Here is a 23104-nt window from a genome sequence, read left to right as displayed (position 1 = left end):
GTTAGGCAGGTTGGCTACATTATGCTCTAGTGGGAATCCTTCATACAGACTGAATTATGAATCAGCTCATTTATAATTGTGTCCAGTGCTTGGCTCTATTGGGGTCAGGTCTCCTGCTTTTATTTTCTCTTTGCATACTGTACTTTTCCTTTAAATCACTTATCATGGAGGTAACATAATTGTTATTTGCATAATTATTTCTTTACTGATCTGTCTCCTTTGTTAGACTAAGCTCTTTGGGAACCAAGACCCTGTCTGTTTTTATCATTTTATATTAAGTACTAGCACAATGTAGAAGGTAGTGTTTAGTACATATTTTTTGGATAAGTAGATATGTAATATGAATTTTTGTACCTTGAAAGTAATGCAGAATACGGTAATTTTTTCCAAAACCTCATTTTTGGCAATTATATTTTTTGAATGCAAAATCAAGTTGGAATTCAGAAGCCTTAAGTCTTTTTTTTTTTTTTAATGTTTTTTATTTTTATCAAGAGAGTGCAAGCAGGGGAGGGGCAGAGAGAGAGGGAGAAAGAGAATCCCAAGCAGGCTCTGTGCTGCTAGCACAGAGCCTGTGGTGGGGCTCAAACTCAGGAAACATGAGATTATGACCTGAGCTGAAATCAAAAGTTGGACGCTTAACTGACTGAGCCACCCAGGAGCCCCAAGAAGCCTTACTTCTTTAGAAAGTACAGTAACTCAGATAGTTAAGCATTTTGTACCACTAGTGAGTTTCTTGAGGACAGACTCTTTCTCCAGTTGTGAGCACACACCTAGTATATACTCGATGAGTATTTATTGAATTGATGTCTCATGGTTTCACTTGACCACTTTGGTGAAGTCTTTATGTCTTTTTATTTCAGTTAAGCTTCTGAGTTTGTCAGTGGAAAGTTACCTTAAAAAAGAAATAACAATGTTTTTTCACAAAAAAGATGCATCTTTTCTAGTAGAGTTTTTACAGAGATTGGAGATGTTTCTAGGGTAGTCTTGTCTGAAGCAGGTTTGAGGAGAGTGTTCTGGAAAGATTGAGATAGGCCTAGTGTTAAATTTGTGTATCTTCCACCATTCGTCTCACTCAGAAGCTTTAAAAAATAATATATATGTACATAATATTCTTTTTTTTTAGCCTACAAATAAAATAACCTGCTTGATACTAAAATTCAAGCACATGTTCCTATAGGGATATGGTAAAGTACTATAATTATATATAATTTTGCTTGTTTTATTTCCTTCATATGGGTTAATAGTTGTTTCAGTTTATTTACATTGGTGACTTGTGCTTTTAAAAAATGATATTGATATAAAGACTATTGCAGATTCAATTCTACAGAATCATCTGTTTTTAATACATCTAAGGGAAGAAGATTCTAAACTTCTTGATCTATATGTGAACGAAGCTACACATTTTATGGAAATTAATGTGATATTTTCAGAACATCCTTAATTTCCCTATACTTGAAAGGGTTTCTCATGAATACAGCTTCAGAAAGTGTGTTCATACAGTGGCTAGTCCTACTCTACATGGTGTAGAGAAAATGACATGCCTGTTAGTTCTAAAATTTGAGTAATTTCCTATCATTCTGTGTGAATAAAACACTTAAAATTAATGAAATGTCCTTTTTTTTAAAAATTTTTTTAATGTTTATTCATTTTTGAGAGACAGAACAGGATTTGAGCTGGGGAGGGGCAGAGAGAGAGGGAGACAGAATCCAAAGCAGGCTCCAGGCTCTAGGCTCCAAACTGTCAGCATAGAGCCCGACGCGGGGCTCAGACTCACTGACCTCAAGATCATGACCTGAGCCGAAGTTGGATTCCTAACCAACTGAGCCACCCAGGTGTCCCCAAAATGTCCTTTTCTTTTTAGAAGTTTAACTTTTTAAATTAAGTATAGGGTGTTTTTCTAGTCAGTGGGTTATGAAAGTAATTTTCTTTTATATTGTTCTTCCTTATATGAAATCTTTGTTTCCTAGGCAGTATTTTGTTTTCTAAAATATTTAGGAAAGTAGAAATAATATTTAAACATTTTATTTGTTTATAGGCTAATAGAAAAGATGAAAGTTTTATTTCAACCAATTTATATGAAAAATCTTAGTTATTAGAATTTATTCCATTTGTGAGAAAGCACATTGCCTTTGCATGAATAATTCAAATTTAAGAATTGAAGTGTTTTGTATATGTAGATTTTTCCATAATTAAAAATTAAAATGTTCAACAATAAGTAGCCATTTAACTCTTCATGAAGCAATATAAACATTTTGCTGAGCTAAAACTCTCTTAAAATAAAGATGACTTTTTAATCTTTCAGTGGATGGAAGAGTTTAAAAATGATATGCTAACTGAGAAGGATGCCCGATACCTAATGGTTAAAGAAGTGGTTTATCATTTGATTGAGTGCAATAAAGATATTCCAGGGATCTCTGAGATCAATTGGACTATTCATGTGGTTGATTCCCCAGATATAAATGCCTTTGTGCTTCCAGTAAGTAAATGTTCTCCCATCTAACTTTAAATCGTAAATTTAATATCCTTGTTTTTTTAAGGTGTTCCAATTACTTACATTATTTTCTTTATGGTGCAGAATGGACAAGTGTTTATCTTCACTGGGCTTTTAAATAGTGTAACTGATATTCATCAACTTTCCTTTCTTCTGGGCCATGAAATAGCACATGCAGTACTTGGGCATGCTGTAAGTACCTAGAATGAATGTTCACTTGTTGAAATAACTGCTTTGAAGTGTGCAAGTTAAGTCTTGTAAAACTGAATCTTTTCAGTTTTCTTTTTCTTTTTTTTTTTTTTTTTTTTTCAACGTTTATTCATTTTTGGGACAGAGAGAGACAGAGCATGAACGGGGGAGGGGCAGAGAGAGAGGGAGACACAGAATCAGAAACAGGCTCCAGGCTCTGAGCCATCAGCCCAGAGCCCGACGCGGGGCTCGAACTCACGGACCGCGAGATCATGACCTGGCTGAAGTCGGACGCTTAACCGACTGCGCCACCCAGGCGCCCCAGTTTTCTTTTTCTTTAAAAGATGGTATTTTAGTTTTTAGCAGTTGACTTACTCTGTTACCTGAAAAAATATGACTGGCTAATTTTGAGAATTTTTATGGTCTTTAGTATTTGATACCTGAATAATTAGTGTTTCTGTTAAGTACTATTTTTATCAGCTGTCTCTTTTGCTAAAAAGTAATTATTCTCAACCTCTAATTATTTCAAATTAGATTTTAAACTCTCCATAATTATTAACATACTTGTAATCTAGTCTGAAAGTTAACTATATGAAAGTGATATTACTATTTAAGTGGGTAAATCAGTTTTCTTGCTTTTTTATTCATTCTCAGAAGATGGCTTGGAGCATCTCTGAAAATCTCTAGAATGATATGCCATATATAATTAATGCAGAGTAATAATAATGATACCTTGCCATTTTACAGTTTGCTGAGCTTTTAAATACATACCTTCTCAATTATAATTTTAATACCATCCTCATTAAGTATGTATTTAATATCCCTACATTATATATGAGGAAACTAATGTTTAAAAAGACTTGGAGTAACATGAGTAATGTGGTCAACTGGCCAATTGGGACTTTAACCCAGGTCTTCTGTTTGCCAATCCAGCCCTGCTTTCTTTCACCACAGTTACCTGGGTATTGGCAGCCTTTTTTTTAATGGATCATAGAATTCAGGTTGATTTACGGTTCTGTGAATACACATCTGTTTGACTTGGTATGAGTACAAAAAGCTAATGTATTTGTTTATTCATATATTTATTTTTATTAAAAATAAGTATATTTCTTTTGTCCACATTAACTAGAGAGAGGTGTATTTTCTGTTGAAAACATGAAGGTAAATAGTGAAAGGATTGTGAAATGTTATGTCAGAAATGTAAGTAATATTAACTTTAAATGGAAATGCTAGTGTTATTAATCTCCTTAAAAGTCATTTCAAATTCTGTCTATTCCTTAAAGTACTAATAAATTGAGGTGGGTCACAGTTGTGCTTTTCTGAAGCACAAACAGTAATTATCTCATTTATTTCTTCTGAATTATAGAAAAATATAAAAAAACATTTTCCTTAAATAGATCTATATAAGAATAAATCTAAGCAATCGAAAAAGCTTGTCTTTCAAGAAAAGGCTTCATAACTGCAAAATCAGTTTTGGCCAATTTTAGCATTTAAAAGATACTCATTTTACATACACCTTTATTTTTCTGGCCTCTAGTTCACTGTCTCATTCAGCATATTGTTGTCATCTCTGTCAGCGCAGAACACTAATTAGATAAGATATAAAAAGAAAATAACAGTCTTAAAAATTGAAAGTAGTTATTAATATTTCTTTGTAGAGGCCTTAGACATCATCAGCACTATATTTTCTCTTTTAGCAGTCTCCATGTTTTCTTCCTTCCACAAATACATATTTAAAAATTTTTTTTAGTTTTCTAAGACTATGTAATGGATAATTATATTCTTTAATAGTTAATAATAAGGATTTTCTCTTTTATAATGACTTCATTTGTAGTGTTATTCTTTTGTGCTAAAATAATTCCATAATTGTTTTTCATGACACACAGTTTGTATAATGAAGCAAAGAATGCTTTGTGAGGACAGATTATATTGTTACGAGAAATGTTCCGTGTGATTGTTTTTAGTTGTCAGCCATGTTTCATACGTTCAAGTAATGATTCCTGTATTAGCATTTATTAATCATCTTTAATGGGGAATGTGAACAATCCGGTGCGTTAAACTTGTATTTAGAAATTATTACTTAAAACAACTATTTTAAGTAAAATTGGTTAGTGCTATAAATATAAAACTTTATAGAACTCAATTTCCTAGTGAGAAATACCAGAGTGGTAAAATTGCAAACTTGCATAAATGAATCATACTTCATATATTAGGTCATGAAGTCTAGAAGTTTTTTTACTAAAAATAAATTTCCAGTCTTTTTCTGAATTTTTCTTGTTTTAGCTATATTTCATATGTTAAGCAGTGTTTAGTCTATCCAAAGGTATAAGGTATAAGCATAATGAGCACATTTATTTCCTTTAAAAAAATTTTAACAATAACATTAGAAACTAAAACTTCTGGGTTTGATTCCTTGTCCTTTTACTAATAGCTGTGTGAATTTTGGCACCTCTTTTAGTTTCTCCCATCTTAGTTTCTTTATAAAAGAGGGATAATTGTACCTATCTCACAAGATTATTATGCTTGTTAATATGAGAACTATAGGTTAGTGAACTTCTATTCATATCTATGAACCTGTCATTGTATCTGAGTGATAGTAAGTGGTTCAGTACATGTTAGTTGAATGAATGTTTATACCTGTAAGCAAGGGATGGAAAGAAAAACACACAGAAGAAAAAGAACATGTGATCTTAATTGGTGAAGGTAAGTTTAAACATGTAATTACTTAATGTGATTACACATCATGAACTAGAAAATCTAAGGTTACACTGTCTTAATTTATTAAATGTAATTTTCATTATTTTGATTATTCTCAGGCAGAAAAGGCTAGCTTGGTTCACTTACTGGATTTCCTAGGTATGATTTTTCTCACAATGATTTGGGCTGTTTGTCCTCGAGATAGTTTTGCACTCTTGGGCCAGTGGATACAGTCTAAACTGCAGGAGGTAAGTGTGAGACAATAAGTTGGATTTTTAAAGGTATGTGGTGAGGATATTTTAAAGATTACTATAAAGTAACAGATACAAGAGATGTTTTCACGTATCATGAAATATAGCTACTAATTTTTAGTCATATGTTTTCTCATTTTTAGGGGACATTCTTAAAAATGAGCATTCAAATTAGAAAATACTACATCTTTTAAATGATGGAGATAGATGGGTTTCAAGGGCATAGCAATTTTTGGCTAACATAATATTTAGGGGCAGAGTGTTCTATAGTTATTGGTCTTAGAGAAAACCCGGTCACACATCCTTTCTTTCCTTTTGTCACTTTACCTTCAAACTTTTCACTTTTGTCTCTCATAGTGACTGTGGTATACTTTCTGGATGACTCTCCCTTCTCCCAAACGTTTGCATTTTGATGTAGAACTCTTAAAACCTGTAAATTTTTATGGGCACAGAATTAGCTAAAGCTGCTTTACCATCCTCATCCTCTTACTCCCAGTTATACTAAGATTACCTGCACAATAGTGAAAGGATAATCTTACTAGGTGTTTGTTCACTTTCATTTCTAGTACTTATGTATAATGGTGTTCATGTCATAAAATTTACTGAGGCCCGCATTTTGTTCAGAACACTTCACTACTGAAAGTAGGTCTTGCAGTTTTGATAATTGCTTGGTTAACTATGATTAATTATTTTATTTTACATCTTTCTTCACATGTTTCCTCTTGTCCTGGGAGGTTTGGTTATTCAGGAACAATCTGTTATTTGTTTATTTAATGATTTGTGGAGCACCATCATTGTGCCACCTGGGTACTGTTTAAATCTAATGTGTAAAATTCTTTGAGACAAATTGCTTTTGAAATTGGATAACTAAGTCTTTTATTCAGTGTTACCATATCATTTGGCTGCATTTATATTGAAATAAAGGCTCTTAAAGGGGAAAAAAAAGAATGGTTATTGCTTAGGTTATAGGATTTCATATTTTGAATTTTATTTCCATTATGTGTCGGGAAGTCAAAGGAGTTAATGTAGTGTTTACCCCATTTATCAATACATCACTTTTTTCTGTATTGGAATCTGAAGATTTTGTTATAGGAAATATAACCTGTGGCTGTTTTTTCTTTAAAATAGTTGATGAAGGGGTGCCTGTGTGCCTCAGTGGGTTGAGCATCGACTCCTGATCTCAGCTCAGGTCATGATCTCACAGTTCAAAGTTCAAGCTTCAGGTCAGGTTTTGTGCTGATGGCTTGGAGCCTGCCTTGGATTTTATCTTTCCTTCTCTCTGCCCCACCCCACTTGTGCTCTCTCTGAAAAAAATTAAAAAAAAACTTGATGAATCCTGCTACTTCATATACTAATTAATAATTAAACTAAAAATAAAGTGATTACTTCTCTTTGAACTTTTCTTCCTTAAATCAAGCCCCACCCCCACCCCCATGATTTTGGTGATGGGGAAATGTTTCTTTCTCTAGAAAGCCTTGTTCCTTGTGATTGAAGAGCAGGAGGGGATGCTGATAGTGAATCATTAAAGAGGGGGAATTGCTGACATTTATTTGCCAGAAAAAGGAAGAGATGAAGGAAGAAGGAGGGGCCTTTACATAACCAACCATTGGGGAGTCCTCTATTTTTGTAATTTTAAAAGATTTAGGTATAATGTAGCAGCCGTCATAGCGTGCTACCAGGTATTAATTAGTAGTAATTACAATAGCTAATATTTATTGAGTACTTACTATATGTTAGGCATTAGGATAAGCACTATAATTATGTACAGAGGTTAAGAATACAGGCTGTGAACAGATGGACTTGTGTTTGAATTTAGGCTGTTAGACCTAAGTTCTATACTGGGCAGATTACTTCACTAATTATAGGTCTCAGTTTCTTCATCTATAAATGGGCATAATACTGGCTACTCAAAGCACTGTTGTTGGTTTAATGATACATTTAAAATAGGACCTATTTTTTGTTTAAGTTTTTATTCATTTTGAGAGGACGGGGAGGTGCAGAGCGCGAGAGAGAATCCCAAGCAGATTCCACAGGGTCAGTGAGAATCCCAATGCAGGGCTTGAACCCACGAACCTTGAGATCATGACCTGAGCCAGAATCGAGAGTCGGATTTACGCTTAACTGACTGAGCCATCCAGGCATCCCTAAAGTAGGATCTCTTAATCTAAACACTGACATTTTGGACTGGATAATTCTTTGTTGTGAGAAATTGTCCTGTGCATTGCAGGATGTTCAGTAGCCTCTAAACATCTACTGTAAATATCTGACCTCTACCCACTAGATGCCAGTAGCACTCCCCCTGCCCAACAGTTGTGATGATCATAAATGTCTCCAAACATTTTTATATGTCCCTGGGGGACAAAATCGCATCCAGTTGAGAACCAGTGATTTAAAGCACTTAGCACGGTACCTACCTAGTACAAAATGAGGACTCAATAAATAGGAGTTATTATCATTTGCTCATTTTATCCTGTCTGCAACTCTAGGAGGTTGGTCCTGTGCTACTCCATTTTACATATGATGCTACTGGGCTTAGATGGGTTAAACAATTAGCTGAGGGTTAACAGTTAATAAGTGTCAGCATTTGGACTTAATGTAAGTTTCCATCCTTAAAAAAAAAAAAAGCCAATGTTTTAAACCAGTTATACTATCAGTAGACTTGATGGACCCCTGCAGACTGCTCATTGAGAGTGAAGACACTATGTAATATAGTTCAACAACCTAAAAAGTCATGATCGAGAAGGAAGAAAGTCCTATCTCATGGTTATATACTAGATTGATTATATTATTTCTAGACATCACTGACATGTAGCTACCTCTGTGAAATTGTTTCCCCTATTAATAACTGTTCTCAAAAGTCCTGCTTATTGATCCATCTCCTACAAATTTTAGTACTTACTGAAAATTAGAATTTAACTGGAAAGCATTCACATAAATACAAGTAATTAGGGAAGTTAAAGTTACGATATCTATTTGTATTTTTTTATTGAAGTTGGAAGAAAATTTCATTTTCCTAACTAATCAATACTTAGAAAGACGGAGTGAAGATAATTTATCAAAGAAGGAAAATTCTGCTCTCTGGTTAATTTTCTAACTGAAATAAATTCTCTAGTAGTGTCAGTGGTTATTACATAGCCATATTTTTTCAATTTTCTTTTAAAACTGCAAGGTCAGAATGTTCCTTGGCCATAATAAAAGCTTGCGTTAAGAAGCTTTCTTAGGAAATCCTCTCCTTTCTTAAAATTCATGTTATGTCACTTCACTTTTAGGCTTTTTCATAAAAGCAAACATACTCTTTGGATTTCTTTTGGTTAGTGAGAACACGTTCTAATGTAGGTCTTTTTTAAAAGCAAAGTAGCATAAGGCAAACTTTTGAAAGAGGGGTATACCTGTATAGTAGTAACCCCTCCCCCAATATTATCCATAGGGCTGAGGGAGGGTGGGATATATTCCCACCACTGGTTTCCTAAAGCCTCAGATAGTACCATATCCTATTTACAGTATGGGTTTTTTTCTATACATACATACCTATGATAAAAGTTTGTAAGTTAAGCACAGTAAGAGATGAATTGTTCTATAAATAGAACTATTATAATATACTGTAAAAACAAGTTACATGAGTGTGGCCTTCTCAAAGTATCTTACTGTACTGTATTCACCATCTTGTGATAATGTGAGATGATAAAATGCCTATGTGGTGAGATAAAGTGATGTGAACAATGTAGGCACTGTGACGTGGTGTTAGGCTGCTATAGACCTCTGACAGTATGTCTGGAGAACCATCTGCTTCCAGATCACAGTTGAGCGGGTATCTCCAACCGTGGAAATTGAAACTGTGGGTAAGGGAGACTACTGTACTCTATAAAATACTATAGACTCTCTAGAAGTCTGTAGGCCTAATTTTTTATGTTTTTAAAATATTAATATCTGATGGAGGAAATAAAGACTGTACTTTATGTTTTATACCATGGTGTTCTTTCTTTCTTTCTTTTTTTTTTTTTTTTAAATGTTTATTTATTTAAGAGAGAGAGAGGCAAGCGAGCACAAGGAAAGGGCAGAGCAAGAATCTCAAGCAGGCCCAGCACTGTCAGTACAAAGCCTGAGGCAGGGCTTAAACTCACAAACTGTGAGATCATGACCTGAGCCGAAATCAAGAGTTGGATGCTTACCAGCTGAGCCACCTAGGCACCCCTACCATGGTGTTCTTTAAGTGTCAGTCATCGCGAGCATAAAACCTTTATCCTAGATACTCCATGAAATTAATTTTAAAAATCTCACTTTGTTACTTATTTTGTTGTGAAATGATAAATATCCTTAATGAAACTTCTTCTTACTTCTTCTTAGTATATGTTTGATAGACCATACAGTAGAACTTTGGAGGCTGAAGCTGACAAAATTGGACTACAGCTTGCTGCAAAGGTAAAATGTTTAGTAGTTGAGACTACACAGTGTCCTTCACACAGTAAAAGATAAATACACATTGTCTTAATGAGCTGTGGTATGAGGAGAGAATGAGAGCTGTATGAAATTTTTCATTAATACCTTTTAAATTTGTGCCCTCTGTAAACTGATACACTATCTTTATTTCACTATTCTCCCTTGTTTCACTGATCTAAGAAGGCTTGAGTAAAATAACGTAAGACTATTTTTCCTCCCCTCAGAGAAAGGTTTATGCTATTGTAGCTATGATCCCAGATGAGCAGATTGAATTTTTACCTTTTAAATAAATGGTAGAGGAGCAGACTTATTACTCTGTGTCTTTGAGATTATTTTTATTGCAGCCAATGACTTACATTTGCTAGGCACAGAGAGCAGCCCTGGGCCTTTACTATGATTTAGGTTGGCTTTGTTCATGTCTCCTTTACAGGGCACTTCATGTCTGGCTCCTATTTTTATCATCTGTGATAACTGATATTATTAGTAGTAGAATTTAATATTAGAAGCAAAACTGCATTTTTAAAGCGGAGTAAAAACAATGCCACTTTGTACATTAAATTCAAATTGTATTTGATCTTTGTTGAGTTTCCAGTAGTTATTAAAAAGTCCTAGGTATAAAAATAAACTATTATATGAACTTCTAGTTAGTTTTATGGATTTAATTTCATAAATGAAGATACTACTATTCACAAAAGCAAAAGTAGTTATTTGAATGTTACGTAATAAGACTTAAGTGAATTCTCTGACTACATAGATTAAGAGGTTCCCAAATAGTGGACCACAGATTGGCTATAAAGGTAAGAGTGTTTTGTGTTCTGGTTAAGAAATCTTGGCCTATTTCAATAAATTGTTCCTGTTTTATTTCCAAGAAGCTTATTGTTTTATTAGCTTTTTAAAATATAAAATGAGGAAGAAGTCAAGATAATTTTTTTCCAATGTGGATATCTAATAGCCTCAGGACTGTTTATTGAAGAGTTATCTTTTTCCACTATTCTTGAGTGTCTCTTTGTCATAAATGTGGGAGGCTATATAGGAGTCTATTTCTGGACTCCCTATTGTATTCTCTTGGCCTCTTAATCTGTCTCTGAGCCAATACTGCATTGTCATGTAGCTTTGTAGTAAGACATGATACCTGGTAACTTCTGTCTTCCAGTGTGGTTCTGCAAGATTGATTTGGCTATTCTTAGTCCTTTTCCTTTCCATATACATTTCAGAATCACTTTATCAAATTACATGCCTGTATAAAAATACGCTTGGAATTTTGATGGCAATTGGGTGAATTTGGAGATAGTTGACTACTGTCAAAAATACTGAGTCTTCCTGGGAAGTGTGGGTGGCTCAGTTGGTTGAGCATCCCACTCTGGATTTCAGCTCAGGTCATGATCTCAGGGGCATGCGATTGAGTCCCACATCAGGCTCTACACTGACAGAATGGAGCTTACGTGGGATTCTCTTTCTCCCTCTCTCTCTGCTCCTTCCCCGTGCTCTCTCTCTCAAAATAAATAAACACTGAAAAAATAATATTAAATCTTCCAATCCATGAATGATATATTTGTCCATTTATATGGATATTCTTATAATTTTAGTGATGTTTCTAAATGTTTGTGTGTGTATGTGTATAGGAATTATACATCTTTTGTTAGATTTATTGCTAAATATTTGACATTTTAATTGTAAAGTGTTATTTAAAAAATAAACTTCTTCATATATAGAAATGCACTTTATTTTTATAAATGACCTTGGATCTAAAAACCTTGCTAAATCCACTTAATTCTGATAGTGTGTAGATTCTTTTAGATTTTATATATACACATTTATGCTGCCTGTGAATAATGACAGATTTAGTTCTTCCTTTCCGGTCTGTGTACTTTCTGTTTTTGTTTTTTTGTTTTTTTTTACCTTATTGCAATGGCCGGAAACTTTAGTACAATGTTGATGGTGAGCACCTTTGTTTCTTCATCACCATTTTTCACCATTCTGATGTCTAAGTTGTTTTTCTTTTAATCTGACTTTTTAGAAGAGTTTCCCTGCTATTTCTAATATGCTAAGAGATTTTTTAAAATTATGAATAACAAATTTTATCAAATACATTTTTTATATTGATTATATCATTTTTCTCCTTTAATCTCTTAATGTGGCAAACTATATTGATTTTTTTTACGCACTAGGACAACTTTTATTTTTGAAGTAAACCCAATTTTATCAATAATATTGTTCTTCCAATATATTACTGAAGTTGGCTTGCTAATGTTTAGCTTAGAATTTAGAATGTTTTATCTGTATTCATAAAAGACAATGGCTTGGCCTTTTCTTTTCTTGTAATGTCCTGTCAGGTTTTAGTATCAAGATTATGTTGGCCTCATATAATGAGTTGGGAAGTGGTTTTTTCTTTTCTCTGGAAGAGTTTGTGTAACGTTAGTGATATTTATTTTTTAAATGTTTGGAGATTTTGTGGGTAGAAACCATACAGATTTATTTTTTTTTAAGTTTATTTATTTTGAGAGAGAGAGAAAGAGAGCAAGTGAGTGGGGAAGGGAAGAGAGAAAGAGGGAGAGAGAATCCCAAGCAGGCTCTGCACTGACTATGTGTAGCCTGACACAGGGCTCTAACTCACGACTGCGAGATCATGACCTGAGCCAAGATCAAGAGTCAGACTCTTAACCAACTGAGCCACCTAGGTGCCCTGGGCTTACAGGTTTCTTTGTGGGATGGCCTTTAGTTGTAGATTCAGTCTCTAATAGATATAGAGCTACTCACATTTTTCTGTTTTGTGTCAGTTTTTATAAGTTTTGTTTTTCTAGGAACTTCTGTTTTGTTTAAATTTTCAACATTATTATGAAGTTGTCTAATATACATATATATTTGTGTTTTGTATTTTTTATTGAAGTATAGTTGACACAATATTACATTAGTTTAATGTATACAAGACAGAAGTTCTACAACTCTGTATTTTATGCTCACTGTACGTGTAGCTCCATCTGTCACCATGCGATGCTGTCACAGTACCATTGACTATATTCTCTGGTATATCTTTCATTCTGTGACTTATTCATTCCATAACTGGAAGCCTGTTTCTCCTGCTCCTTCGTCTATTTTTGCCTGTCCCCTCACCCCTCTCTGCTGCCAGCCATCAGTTTGTTACCTTTACCATATATGTATTTTTTAGAAGTTTATTTATTTTGAGAGAGAGAGAGACAGCATGAGTCGGGGAGGGGCAGAGAGGGAGGTTGAGAGAGAGAATCCCAAACAGGCTCCATGCTGCCAGCATAGAACCCAACGTGGGCTTGAACTCACTGAACTGTAACATTTTGACCTGAGCCGAAACCAAGAGTCACGGACACTTAACCGACTGAGCCACCCAGGTGCCCCCCTCCCTTACTATATTTTTAATGTCTCAAGGATACTGCATTCCACAGATATATTTTATTTATTTTTTTAAAAGTTAATACAGGGGCATCTGGATGGCTCAGTTGGTTAAGCTTCCAACTTTAGCTCAGGTCATGACCTCACAGTTTGTGAGTTCCAGCCTCCTGCTCAGAGCCCACATTGGACTCTGTGCTGACAGCTCAGAGCCTGAATCCTGCTTTAGATTCTTTGTCTCCCTCTCTGCCCCTCCCCCACTCACACTCTGTCTCTCTCTCAAAAATAAATAAACATTAAAAATTTTTTTTAAGTTAATAGAGTTTTTAAATATATTTTTAAAATGTTTGTTTGTTTTTGAGAGAGAGACCTGACAGCACAGAGCCCGACGAGGAGCTCAAACTCATGAGGCTGGAACCCACAAACCATGAGGTCATGACCTGAGTGGAAATCAGACACTTAACTGCCTGAGCCACCCAGGCGCCCCAAAAGTTAATATATTTTTATTTCAGGAGTTTCACATGTTGTGATTCCTCCCACTGCCAACCACCTTGGTTCTTCCAAAGTTTAAGTAGTAATTTTTAAGTCAGCCCTTTTTTTTAAAAAGAAGTTTTGCTCAGTCCATAGTTCTTTTAGTTGAGCTTCTTTGATCTCCACTTGAATATGGACATGTTGTAAAAATTCTCCAGCTGTAATATTTGGGATCCAGTTTCTTCAAGCAATTTTCCTTAGGGCCATGCTTAGGATCTGAGTAAATAGATCTGCCTAGTTCTCAATTTCAGACACCCTCTAAACATGAATAAGTTCAAACCATATTTACTCTTAAACTGTCACACCCTAGAATAGTACAGATTGTTGGAATGTGCCAATACCTAAGATTAAAATAATTTGACTGTTAGCAGATCTGTTTCATAGTTTCCACAGATAACACACGTTTCAGGATGTATATTTTCTGTCATTGCCTTGTAGTTCATTAATCTTACTTTCAGCTGTGTCCATTATGCCATAAACTCATCTTTGACTTTTACAGTTTAGTTACTGTATTTTTCCATTCTAGAATTTCCATTTGATTCTCTTTTATAAATTTCAGTTCGCTGGTGAAATTCTGTTTTGTCATAACTTTCTTCATATTTTCTTGAATATGTTTATCATAATTTTTTTAAACCTTCATGTTTGTTAACTATTATTTTTATTAACTTTCGGTCTGTTTCTTTTGTCTGTTTTTTGCCTTTGGTCTTGTTTCTTGGTATGCTTGCCCATTTTTTATCAAATTCTGAACATTTCATATAAACAGTACTTTTGGCTCTGAATGATAATTTATTCCATCACCGAGGATTCTGCCTTTAGTCTGGAGAACAACTAGAATAAAGCGGATTCCTTCAGTCAGTCACAGCCTGAGCTGAGTCTTCTTAAATTTCAATTTGCTTCTACTTCACCTTCATTCATAAGGATATTACTGTCGGGAAGTCTACTAAAGGAATGGAGGATTGACTAAGTTCCTTCTCTGTAGTGGTTTTTGAACTTCAGTTTTTTGTTCTGCCAGCACCATGAGGATGTTGAAATCTCAGTTTTCATCCACTTTTTGTTTTGAAAAGTACCCTATGCAGCTTTAGAATTCATAGGCGCCTTGGTGAACTGGCATCTGGTGTTGTCTTTGCCTTCCTGTCTTTTAGATCTTGACTTCTCAAATTTGGCTGCCTCATCAAGCCTGACTTGTAAGTTTTGACCTTTAGTCCTGCTGGATAGCCATAAGCACTCCTTAGTCACCTCTTTCTGCTTGGATTTCTTTTGAGTTCTGCTAGTTTTCTTAGCCTCTGGCCCTTCACTCCTTAGAATTTAACAGATTTTGCTGAAAACAAGAGCAACACACGGATAAGACTCCTCTCCCTGAGCTTTCCTTCTTCCTAGGATTTTGGCTTTTCTAGTATTGGCTAACTCAGTAACTCTCCAATACCTTGGAACAAATATTATTTATATTTTATCCAGATTTTCTTTTTTTTGTTGTTGAAGTAAAATTGGCATGCAGTATCCTATTAGTTTCAGGTGTATATAATATTGATTCAATATTTTTATACGTTACAAAATAATCCCCATGGTAAGTATAGTTACCATCTGTTGCCAGTTATTACAGTATTACTATATTTCCTATGCTGAGCATGATATCCCCATGATTTATTTATTGTATAACTGAAAGTTTTTACCTCTTAGTCCCTTTCACCTGATAGATTTTCTAATTGTGTTTGATAGGAACATTGGTCTGCTATAATTTATTTACTCCATCACTGCTAGAAGAGGAAGTCTCTTAGTCTTTTTAATAGCGATTCAGTATTCTATAATGTCACTAATTCATTTAATCATGTATCTATTAACGAGTTTTGGGGTTATTTCCAGAGTTTTTCGTTATTGTTTAAATTGCAAATAATACTGCATTTGGCATCCTTATATACATATCCTTATGTTCCTTGTGCTTTTCCGGTATTGCCTTTTTATTTTTAAAAGATACTCCCAGGGGTGCCTGGATGGCTCAGTTGGTTAAGTGTCTGACTCCTGATTTTGACTGAGGTCATGATCTCACGGTTGTGAGATTCAGGCCGATAGGCCTCTGTCTGCATGGGGCATGGAGGCTGCTTAATTTTCTCTCTCCCTCTTCCTCTGCCCATCCCCAACTCATACTCTCCCTCTCTCTTGAAAAAAAAAAAAAAAGATACTCCCAGTTATTACAGAATGTTGTAGCAAATCTTAACCAGTGACATATCAGAATGCCTTTTTTTTTTACGTGCATATCAGCACTGTTTCTAGTATCTTTAATTTTTGTTAATTTGGACAAAAAATGGAATCTCATAGCTTTTAATTAAAAATTTGCATTTTCTTGCCTAGTAGTAAAGTTGAGGATGTTTCCTTTTTATTGGCTATTTTATCTTTTGTTTTGAAGATTGCCTTTTTTTAAATGTTTTTCTCAGTAGATTTTAAGAATCCATATTCTAGGCCCCACTTGGAAATTCTCAGTCAGTAGCTAGATGATGAGACCCTGAATCTAAATGTGTTTAGAAACTGCCAAGTGATTCTGCTGTCTAGGCAGGTATGGGAATTACTACTTTGAGTGATCAAATGCCAGTTTTGTGTTTTTGGGCGACTTGGTAAGTTAAATTTTCTGTTTTATTTAAAAAAGAAGAATGGAATTAGAGAGATTAGTAAATATTGATATTCTTTTGATTATTTATAATATGGAAGCCATACATTTTTTATCCAGTGCATCTGGATAGAGAAAACTATCATTTCATTTTCTAAAGCACATCTAAATATTGTATTGTGGAGTAGATGACCTTTTGCCAGTTGTGATATTATATTTAGTTCAAAGGAGAAAACGATATTGCTACAGATGTTAAGTCATGAATACATAGTGATACAGGTAATATCTTTGTTATGGAGCACTTAGGATATAAAAACGCCATCTCTGAGTATAAGTATTTTTTTCCTATCAAAAGGGAGAAACCTCAAAATTAAATAGTTTAAGAACTTCAAATATTATATTTATACTACATTTTAAATGTATATATTTAAATATATTTTTATATGTTAAATATAATATATTAAAATAATATATACTATTAAATATATTAAATATATTTAAATATAAATATATACTACATTTATATGTCACATTTATTCTGTGACATCACCTGTTTAGATAATAACACCATTATCTGCCATTTCATAATACTCTTTTTTTTTTTTCCAATGTTTATTTTTGAGAGAGGGAGAGAGCATGACTGGGGAGGGTCAGAGAGAGAGGGAGACACAGAATCTGAAGCAGCCCCAGGCTCTGAGCTGTCAGCACAGAGCCCAACGTGGAGCTTGAACACAGGAACCGTGAGATCATGACCTGAGCCGAAGTCGGACATTTAACCAATTGAGCCACCCAGGAGCCCCAATACTTAACGTATTCTAATAACTGAGCTTAAATTTTGTGTGTTGTCTAACCTAATCCCATAGTAGCTCCATGAAGTAGTTATTATTATCATTATCTCCGTTTTATTGATAAATGAACTGAAGCTCAGACAGGTTAAGTTACTTAAGGCAAACATTTTCAGGTACTGGACAAGAGGCAAGACAGGACTGTGATTCTTTTATTTATTTTTTATTTTTTAATGTTTATTTATTTTTGAGAGAGAGAGACAGAGTGCGAGTGGGGGAGACAAAGAATCTGAAACAGCCCGATGTGGGGCTCGAACTTACAGACTGTGAGATCATGACCTGAGCTGAAGTCAGATGCTCAACCGACTTAGCCACCCAGGCACCTCGTGGCTCATCTTTTCTTAACAAACTTTGTTTTTGTTTTTTTGTTGTTGTTATTGTTTGTTTTTTGCAGAGCAAACATTTTTAATTGTGATGAAAGCTAGTTTAAGGAATCCAAGGAAACTCTGCCAATTTCTGGGATGAGCTTCCTTCTGATGCTTTAACCCATAAATTCCAACTACTCTTACAGCCCTAAACTCTTGTCTTTTAACTCCATAGCTGAGTCAAACTTACCATGTTCTCTGCTTGGGTTCTACCCCCTTACATTGTGGTCAGGAAACTGCCCCCAGGCCAAGAGAGCAGGAGCAAGTCTGGGGATCACAGTACATAGTATTTCTCTTTATGTCAGGAATCAGTCTTGCGGCGCTTGGGTGGCTCAGTCGGTTAAGCGTCCGACTTCAGCTCAGGTCATGATCTCATGGTTTGTGAGTTTGAGCCCTGTGTCAGGCTCTGTGCTGACAGCTCAGCGCCTGGAGCCTGCTTCATATTCCATGTCTCCCCCACTCGCACTCTATCTCTCTCTCAAAAATAAATAAACATTAAAAAATAAAAAATAAATAAAAGAATCACAGTCCTGTCTTGCCTCTTGTCCAGTACCTGAAAATGTTTGCCTTATGTAGTCTGTAAGGCAAATGTCCAGCTTTATGGTTATTTATAGTGGGAGGACGAATCCAGTACCAGTTACTCTCATGGGTGGAAGTGTATATCCCCAAATTTGTAATTCATGATTGTCCATCCATATTTTATAAGATGGCACTAAGAAACTTTTCAGAAGCTCTGTGTACATAGTTTGGGATAGTGGACTTCACTGTAAGATGATAGGACAGTGAGCTAGCTCTTTCTTTGGGAACTTTCACGTGGAATATATATAGGCTCTTTTTCTTGGCTTTTCAAGAGTCTTTGCAGAAGAATCTTGTAAAGCTAGCTGTCATTGTTTAAGGGTTAGAAAGGGAGAGGGTGGTGGGGTTATTCTATTCATTGTGGAGTCTCTTGTTTAATTCTCTATTTGAACCTTATACCTCTACCTTTTTTTCTTGAGTACCAAATACTGAACCTTTCTGGAATCCCCATGATGTGAAGGTATCAATCATCTGCCAATGAAGCAATGTAATATAGTGATAATTAGTGAGCTCAGGAACTTGACTGCCCAAGTTTGAGATCTGCTTTGCTAGCTGTAGAGTACTAACTGTGTGATCTTGGGTGAGTTTTTTATCCTTTCTAAACCTCAGTTTTACTCATCTATAGGATAGGAACAGTAATAGGACCTACATTATAGAAGTAATACAATTAAAGTCCTAACAGCACTAGTCTTCTAATCATTTATATTTAAATATATGCCTATGTTTTGACTATACTCAGAAAAATTAAAACCAAAATACGGCGCGCCTGGGTGGCTCAGTTGGTTAAACATCTGACTTCAGCTCAGGTCATGATACATGGTTCGTGGATTCGAGTCCCATGTAGGATTCTGTGCAGACAGCTCAGAGCCTGGAGCCTGCTTCCAATTCTGTGTCTCCCTCTCTCTCTGCCCCTCCCCCACTCACGTTCTGTCTCTCTCTCTCAAAAATAAATATATGTTAAAAGTAAAAAAAAAAAAAAAAATGAAAAAGAAATCTACCTGTTATTTACTCTATTACACAAGTATCTCAAACCTAATATAGTCATTGTATCCCTAATTTTCCCTCACATCTACTTCTAGTCTTCCTTCTATACCACCTTCTATTCAGTTGCTTTTGGAAAAAATTTAAATTCCTCCTTAGTACTTCCTTCTTCTTTATCATTCACATGGAATCTTTCATCACATGTCAGTAGTTATGCCTATAAAATTTATCTCAATATGTTTCTGTCTCCGTCATTAGCATTTTACCCAAACAACTGTCCCAGTCTCATGACAGCTTTCACTGACTTCAAATCGTATTCCCTTCCACTTTGCCATAAATAAGAATTAGGTCTAGTTAGCTAGGATATTCACTTTCTCAAGGTGAGACTTAAGTGGACACTGGCCAGCATTTGCCACCAGAGTTTTCAGATTCTGGGTTGGCCAACCCCCGACTATTGATTGGCACATTCTTTTTCATATTTGTTAATACATGCTAATCATCTTCTAGGATGTAGGGTTACATAATACCTTGATGAAGGTCAGAATTTGAATTAAAAAAAAGACATTCAATAAATGATTTTTATGCCTTAAAGTATAATGATAGAGATACACAGGATCCCCTGCAAGAGTAGAGTAGAGATGTCACATTAGTGAGGGATGAGAACTTGGCCTACAGATTAGACTGAGGAGATATTTACAGCAGACATCTGAAAGCTAAGTAGTAATTATCCTGATGAAGATGCTAATGGGGGTGCTTTTGGCATGGTGGACAGCATGTTCAAAGGCAAAAGAAAGGATTGCTTAGTCCAGGAGTTAAAAATTCAGTATGGCTAAAATGTAGATAGAGTTCAAGAGCACCAATGTCAATAGATAAAACTGAAAGGTAGAGCCTTCTTTGTTAGCAGTTCTCAGGATTTTATATCTTACCCAGCATAGTGGTTGGGATCTTGGACTCTGGAGTCAGACCGACTTGTATTTGAACTCTTACTTTCTTTGCGTAATTGTAGACAAATCACTTAACCTTTTTGAGACCCGTTTTTAGTCTGAAAAATGGGAATCACGACAGTATCTACCAAAAAGGGTTATTTTGCATGTCCTATTCTTGATTCTTATTTGTGGCTTATATCCTTTCTTTGAACATTGATGAATCAGACTTTCTTGACTTCTTGCCACTTAATATTCAAATCACAGAACATAATTATCTTATTCCTAATTCTGTCCTTATTAGGTAACCTTCTGATTATAACGTGGCTTCCTTCGTACCATGCCTAAAAGAGAGAGAACATGATGGCTTGAGGACACAAATGCTCTGTGCCCTTGGTAGTTTTGGCAGTTAGAGTTATTGCAGCAAATTAATAAGGTGATATTCTGCTTTTCTATCAATCTTGTGAACTTGGTTAATGGGAACTGTTCCTGTGAGATGGATCTATTGGTCATGTGCTGTCCCATTAGATTTATGTGATTGCAAGGCCAAGGGCTAAACAGACTATGGAAAATTCATTAAAATCAAGTTACTCAGGAGGCCTCTTTGAAAATAGGCCGCTTGTCTCCCCTTTTTTATTGCTTTGTTATTGGGTGTGAGCTTATTTTGTATATTTACATTTCTATGGTTTTAATTTTTCATTTATAAGACATTAAATTTATCATTATATAAATTATCAAAAAGGCTAATACAGGGTTGGTAAAAATTGGTTGGACTAAGGTGTGACTTAATCACAGAATAATAACAAGATGTTGGTTACTAGCTGACAGTCAAATTAAGTCTTTGATTTTGTGTGTGTAGATTTATTTGTCACTGTAGAGGTAATTTGACACTTGACACTCATTTACAGAAATGACTGATTTCACTAACAGCTAAATCATTTTTATTTTTAGTATCTGTTTCTTAAATATGAAAAAGGAAACATTTTCTTTTAGTGGTTGTAATGCAGGAGTGAGCAGCCTTTTAGTAGACCACCGTATAGGGTTGTTTTTGATGGTCACAGTGATTAGAATAGTAAAGATTACTGGTGTTTAATGGGCATGCAGGAGTGAGAGATGGCAGGGAGGTATCTTAAATACTCTATAATGGCCTGGAGAGCCCTCCATAGGGAAGAATTGTCTAGCCCCCAAAGTTTCTAACTGCTCCTGTTGAGAGATGTTGCCAGATGAGTTCTTCAAGTAATATGGATAACTATGCACATAGCACCATCTAGTGACAGAAATAGGTAATAAATAAAATCGACTTTAAATTCTAAACTTTCTGTAAAATAATAGGTTAAAGTCATAGACTTTTGTAGCCGGAAGGAAAGTTGGAGATTATCTAACCTTACCCTGTTACAGATAGGGAAATTAGGTCCAAAGAGGTAAAGCGGTTTGTCTTGTAACATACACCTAGTTAGGAAGAGCCCATGCTAGAATCCAGGTCTCAGAATTTTCCAGGTTAGTAATCTGAGCCTTTGTTATAGCAAACTGACTATTTTTGTTCTATTTGGGTTGATACCTTAGATGATTTGTGTGAGAAATCACACAAAGATTTTAAGATGATTTGCTTAGTGATTTGTGTGAGAATGGAAACCAGTAAATGAGAACATCTCATTGACTAGTGTGTTATAAATGTCAATTTTCATAAAGTATACATACATCATGCTTTACATCTTATTTTGAACCTCATTGTGTTACCTGAAGAAACAAGACAGGCTTTTGCGTATTCATTTAATTTTTTAGTTGCAGTGATTTTAGCTTTCAATGTTGAGTCTTATGATAAAACTTTATCTAGGATAGGGAAAATATGTACATGAAAGTTTATTAAAACCTTATTGTATTGATTGAGGAACTGACATGTCAGCAGTCAAAAGGTGCAAAAAACATTAAAATGAACTGAATTAAAAAATGTTGGGAATCTTTCTGTTTCTCTTAGGGCATATAACATAGTTTTAATAAGTCAAGGTTTTTTTCTTATTGTTTGTTTTTGTTTTTAATGAGAGGAATTGGCAGATATTGAGAATGGTTTAGCTGAAACCATTGGAAAAGAGCACTTTTTAATTATTGACTAGAAAATGTTGAGACAAGAACTGGGTTCCAGATTAAAGTGAGCTTTAGAGAGTGATGTCATCAGAAGTAATGGGAAAATGAATGTATGAAAGAGACCGAAATGAACCAGTTTCCTGGTAGTTGATGCTGACATTGATGACAGTTGTACTGAGAACGCTGATGATATTGACAACAATGGCGGTAATGTTAATTAACGTCTCTGTTCTGGGCACTGTTCTGAGTGTTTGCATGTGTTAATAACTCTTTAACACATGAGGTATAGGTGCTATTATCATCCTCATCTTACAGATGGAACCAAGGGATAGAGAAATTAAGTAACTTGCCGAAGGTCTCACAGATAGTGAGATTTTTCTCTTCGAGGATAAAGGTATGTTTGTTTCTGAAATGGAACTTTTTATAATATTTTAATGCACTAGGAACAATTTTGGCTTTCTGTAGCACTGCTCCTAAGATGACCATTTCGATATTTGTTTTGGTGCCTTTAAGTCTTACTTTAAAATAGCCTCAGTGTAGGGGCGCCTGGGTGGCTCAGTCGGTTAAGCATCCGACTTCAGCTCAGTTCACGGTCTCGTGGTCCATGAGTTCGAGCCCCGTGTCGGGCTCTGGGCTGATGGCTCAGAGCCTGGAGCCTGCTTCTGATTCTGTGTCTCCCTCTCTCTCTGCCCCTCCCCCGTTCATGCTCTGTCTCTTTCTGTCTCAAAAATAAATAAACGTTAAAATAGCTTCAGTGTATTCTTCTACCTCTGAGGA

The 23104-nt window shown here is 35.1% G+C and overlaps 1 protein-coding gene across 5 annotated transcripts in view; it reads left to right on the top strand.

The window, feature by feature from the left end:
- Nucleotides 1–23104, top strand: part of OMA1 (OMA1 zinc metallopeptidase) — an 80325-nt gene that overhangs the window by 14301 nt on the left and 42920 nt on the right. For all 5 annotated transcript variants that reach the window (XM_086717118.1, XM_025912483.2, XM_086717117.1 and 2 more), the window contains exons 4-7: nucleotides 2303–2476; nucleotides 2576–2683; nucleotides 5497–5625; nucleotides 9973–10047. In XM_086717118.1, the coding sequence (XP_086573244.1) occupies nucleotides 2303–2476; nucleotides 2576–2683; nucleotides 5497–5625; nucleotides 9973–10047 (486 nt within the window). The remainder of the gene's footprint in view (nucleotides 1–2302; nucleotides 2477–2575; nucleotides 2684–5496; nucleotides 5626–9972; nucleotides 10048–23104) is intronic.

The sequence above is a fragment of the Puma concolor genome, chromosome C1 (genome assembly GCF_028749965.1).
Source record: "Puma concolor isolate L17-30 chromosome C1, mPumCon1.1.hap2, whole genome shotgun sequence".
NCBI classification, from domain to species: Eukaryota; Metazoa; Chordata; class Mammalia; order Carnivora; family Felidae; genus Puma; species Puma concolor.
The sequence above is the reverse complement of the archived record's forward strand: the minus strand, read 5'-3'. Positions and strand labels throughout refer to the sequence as shown.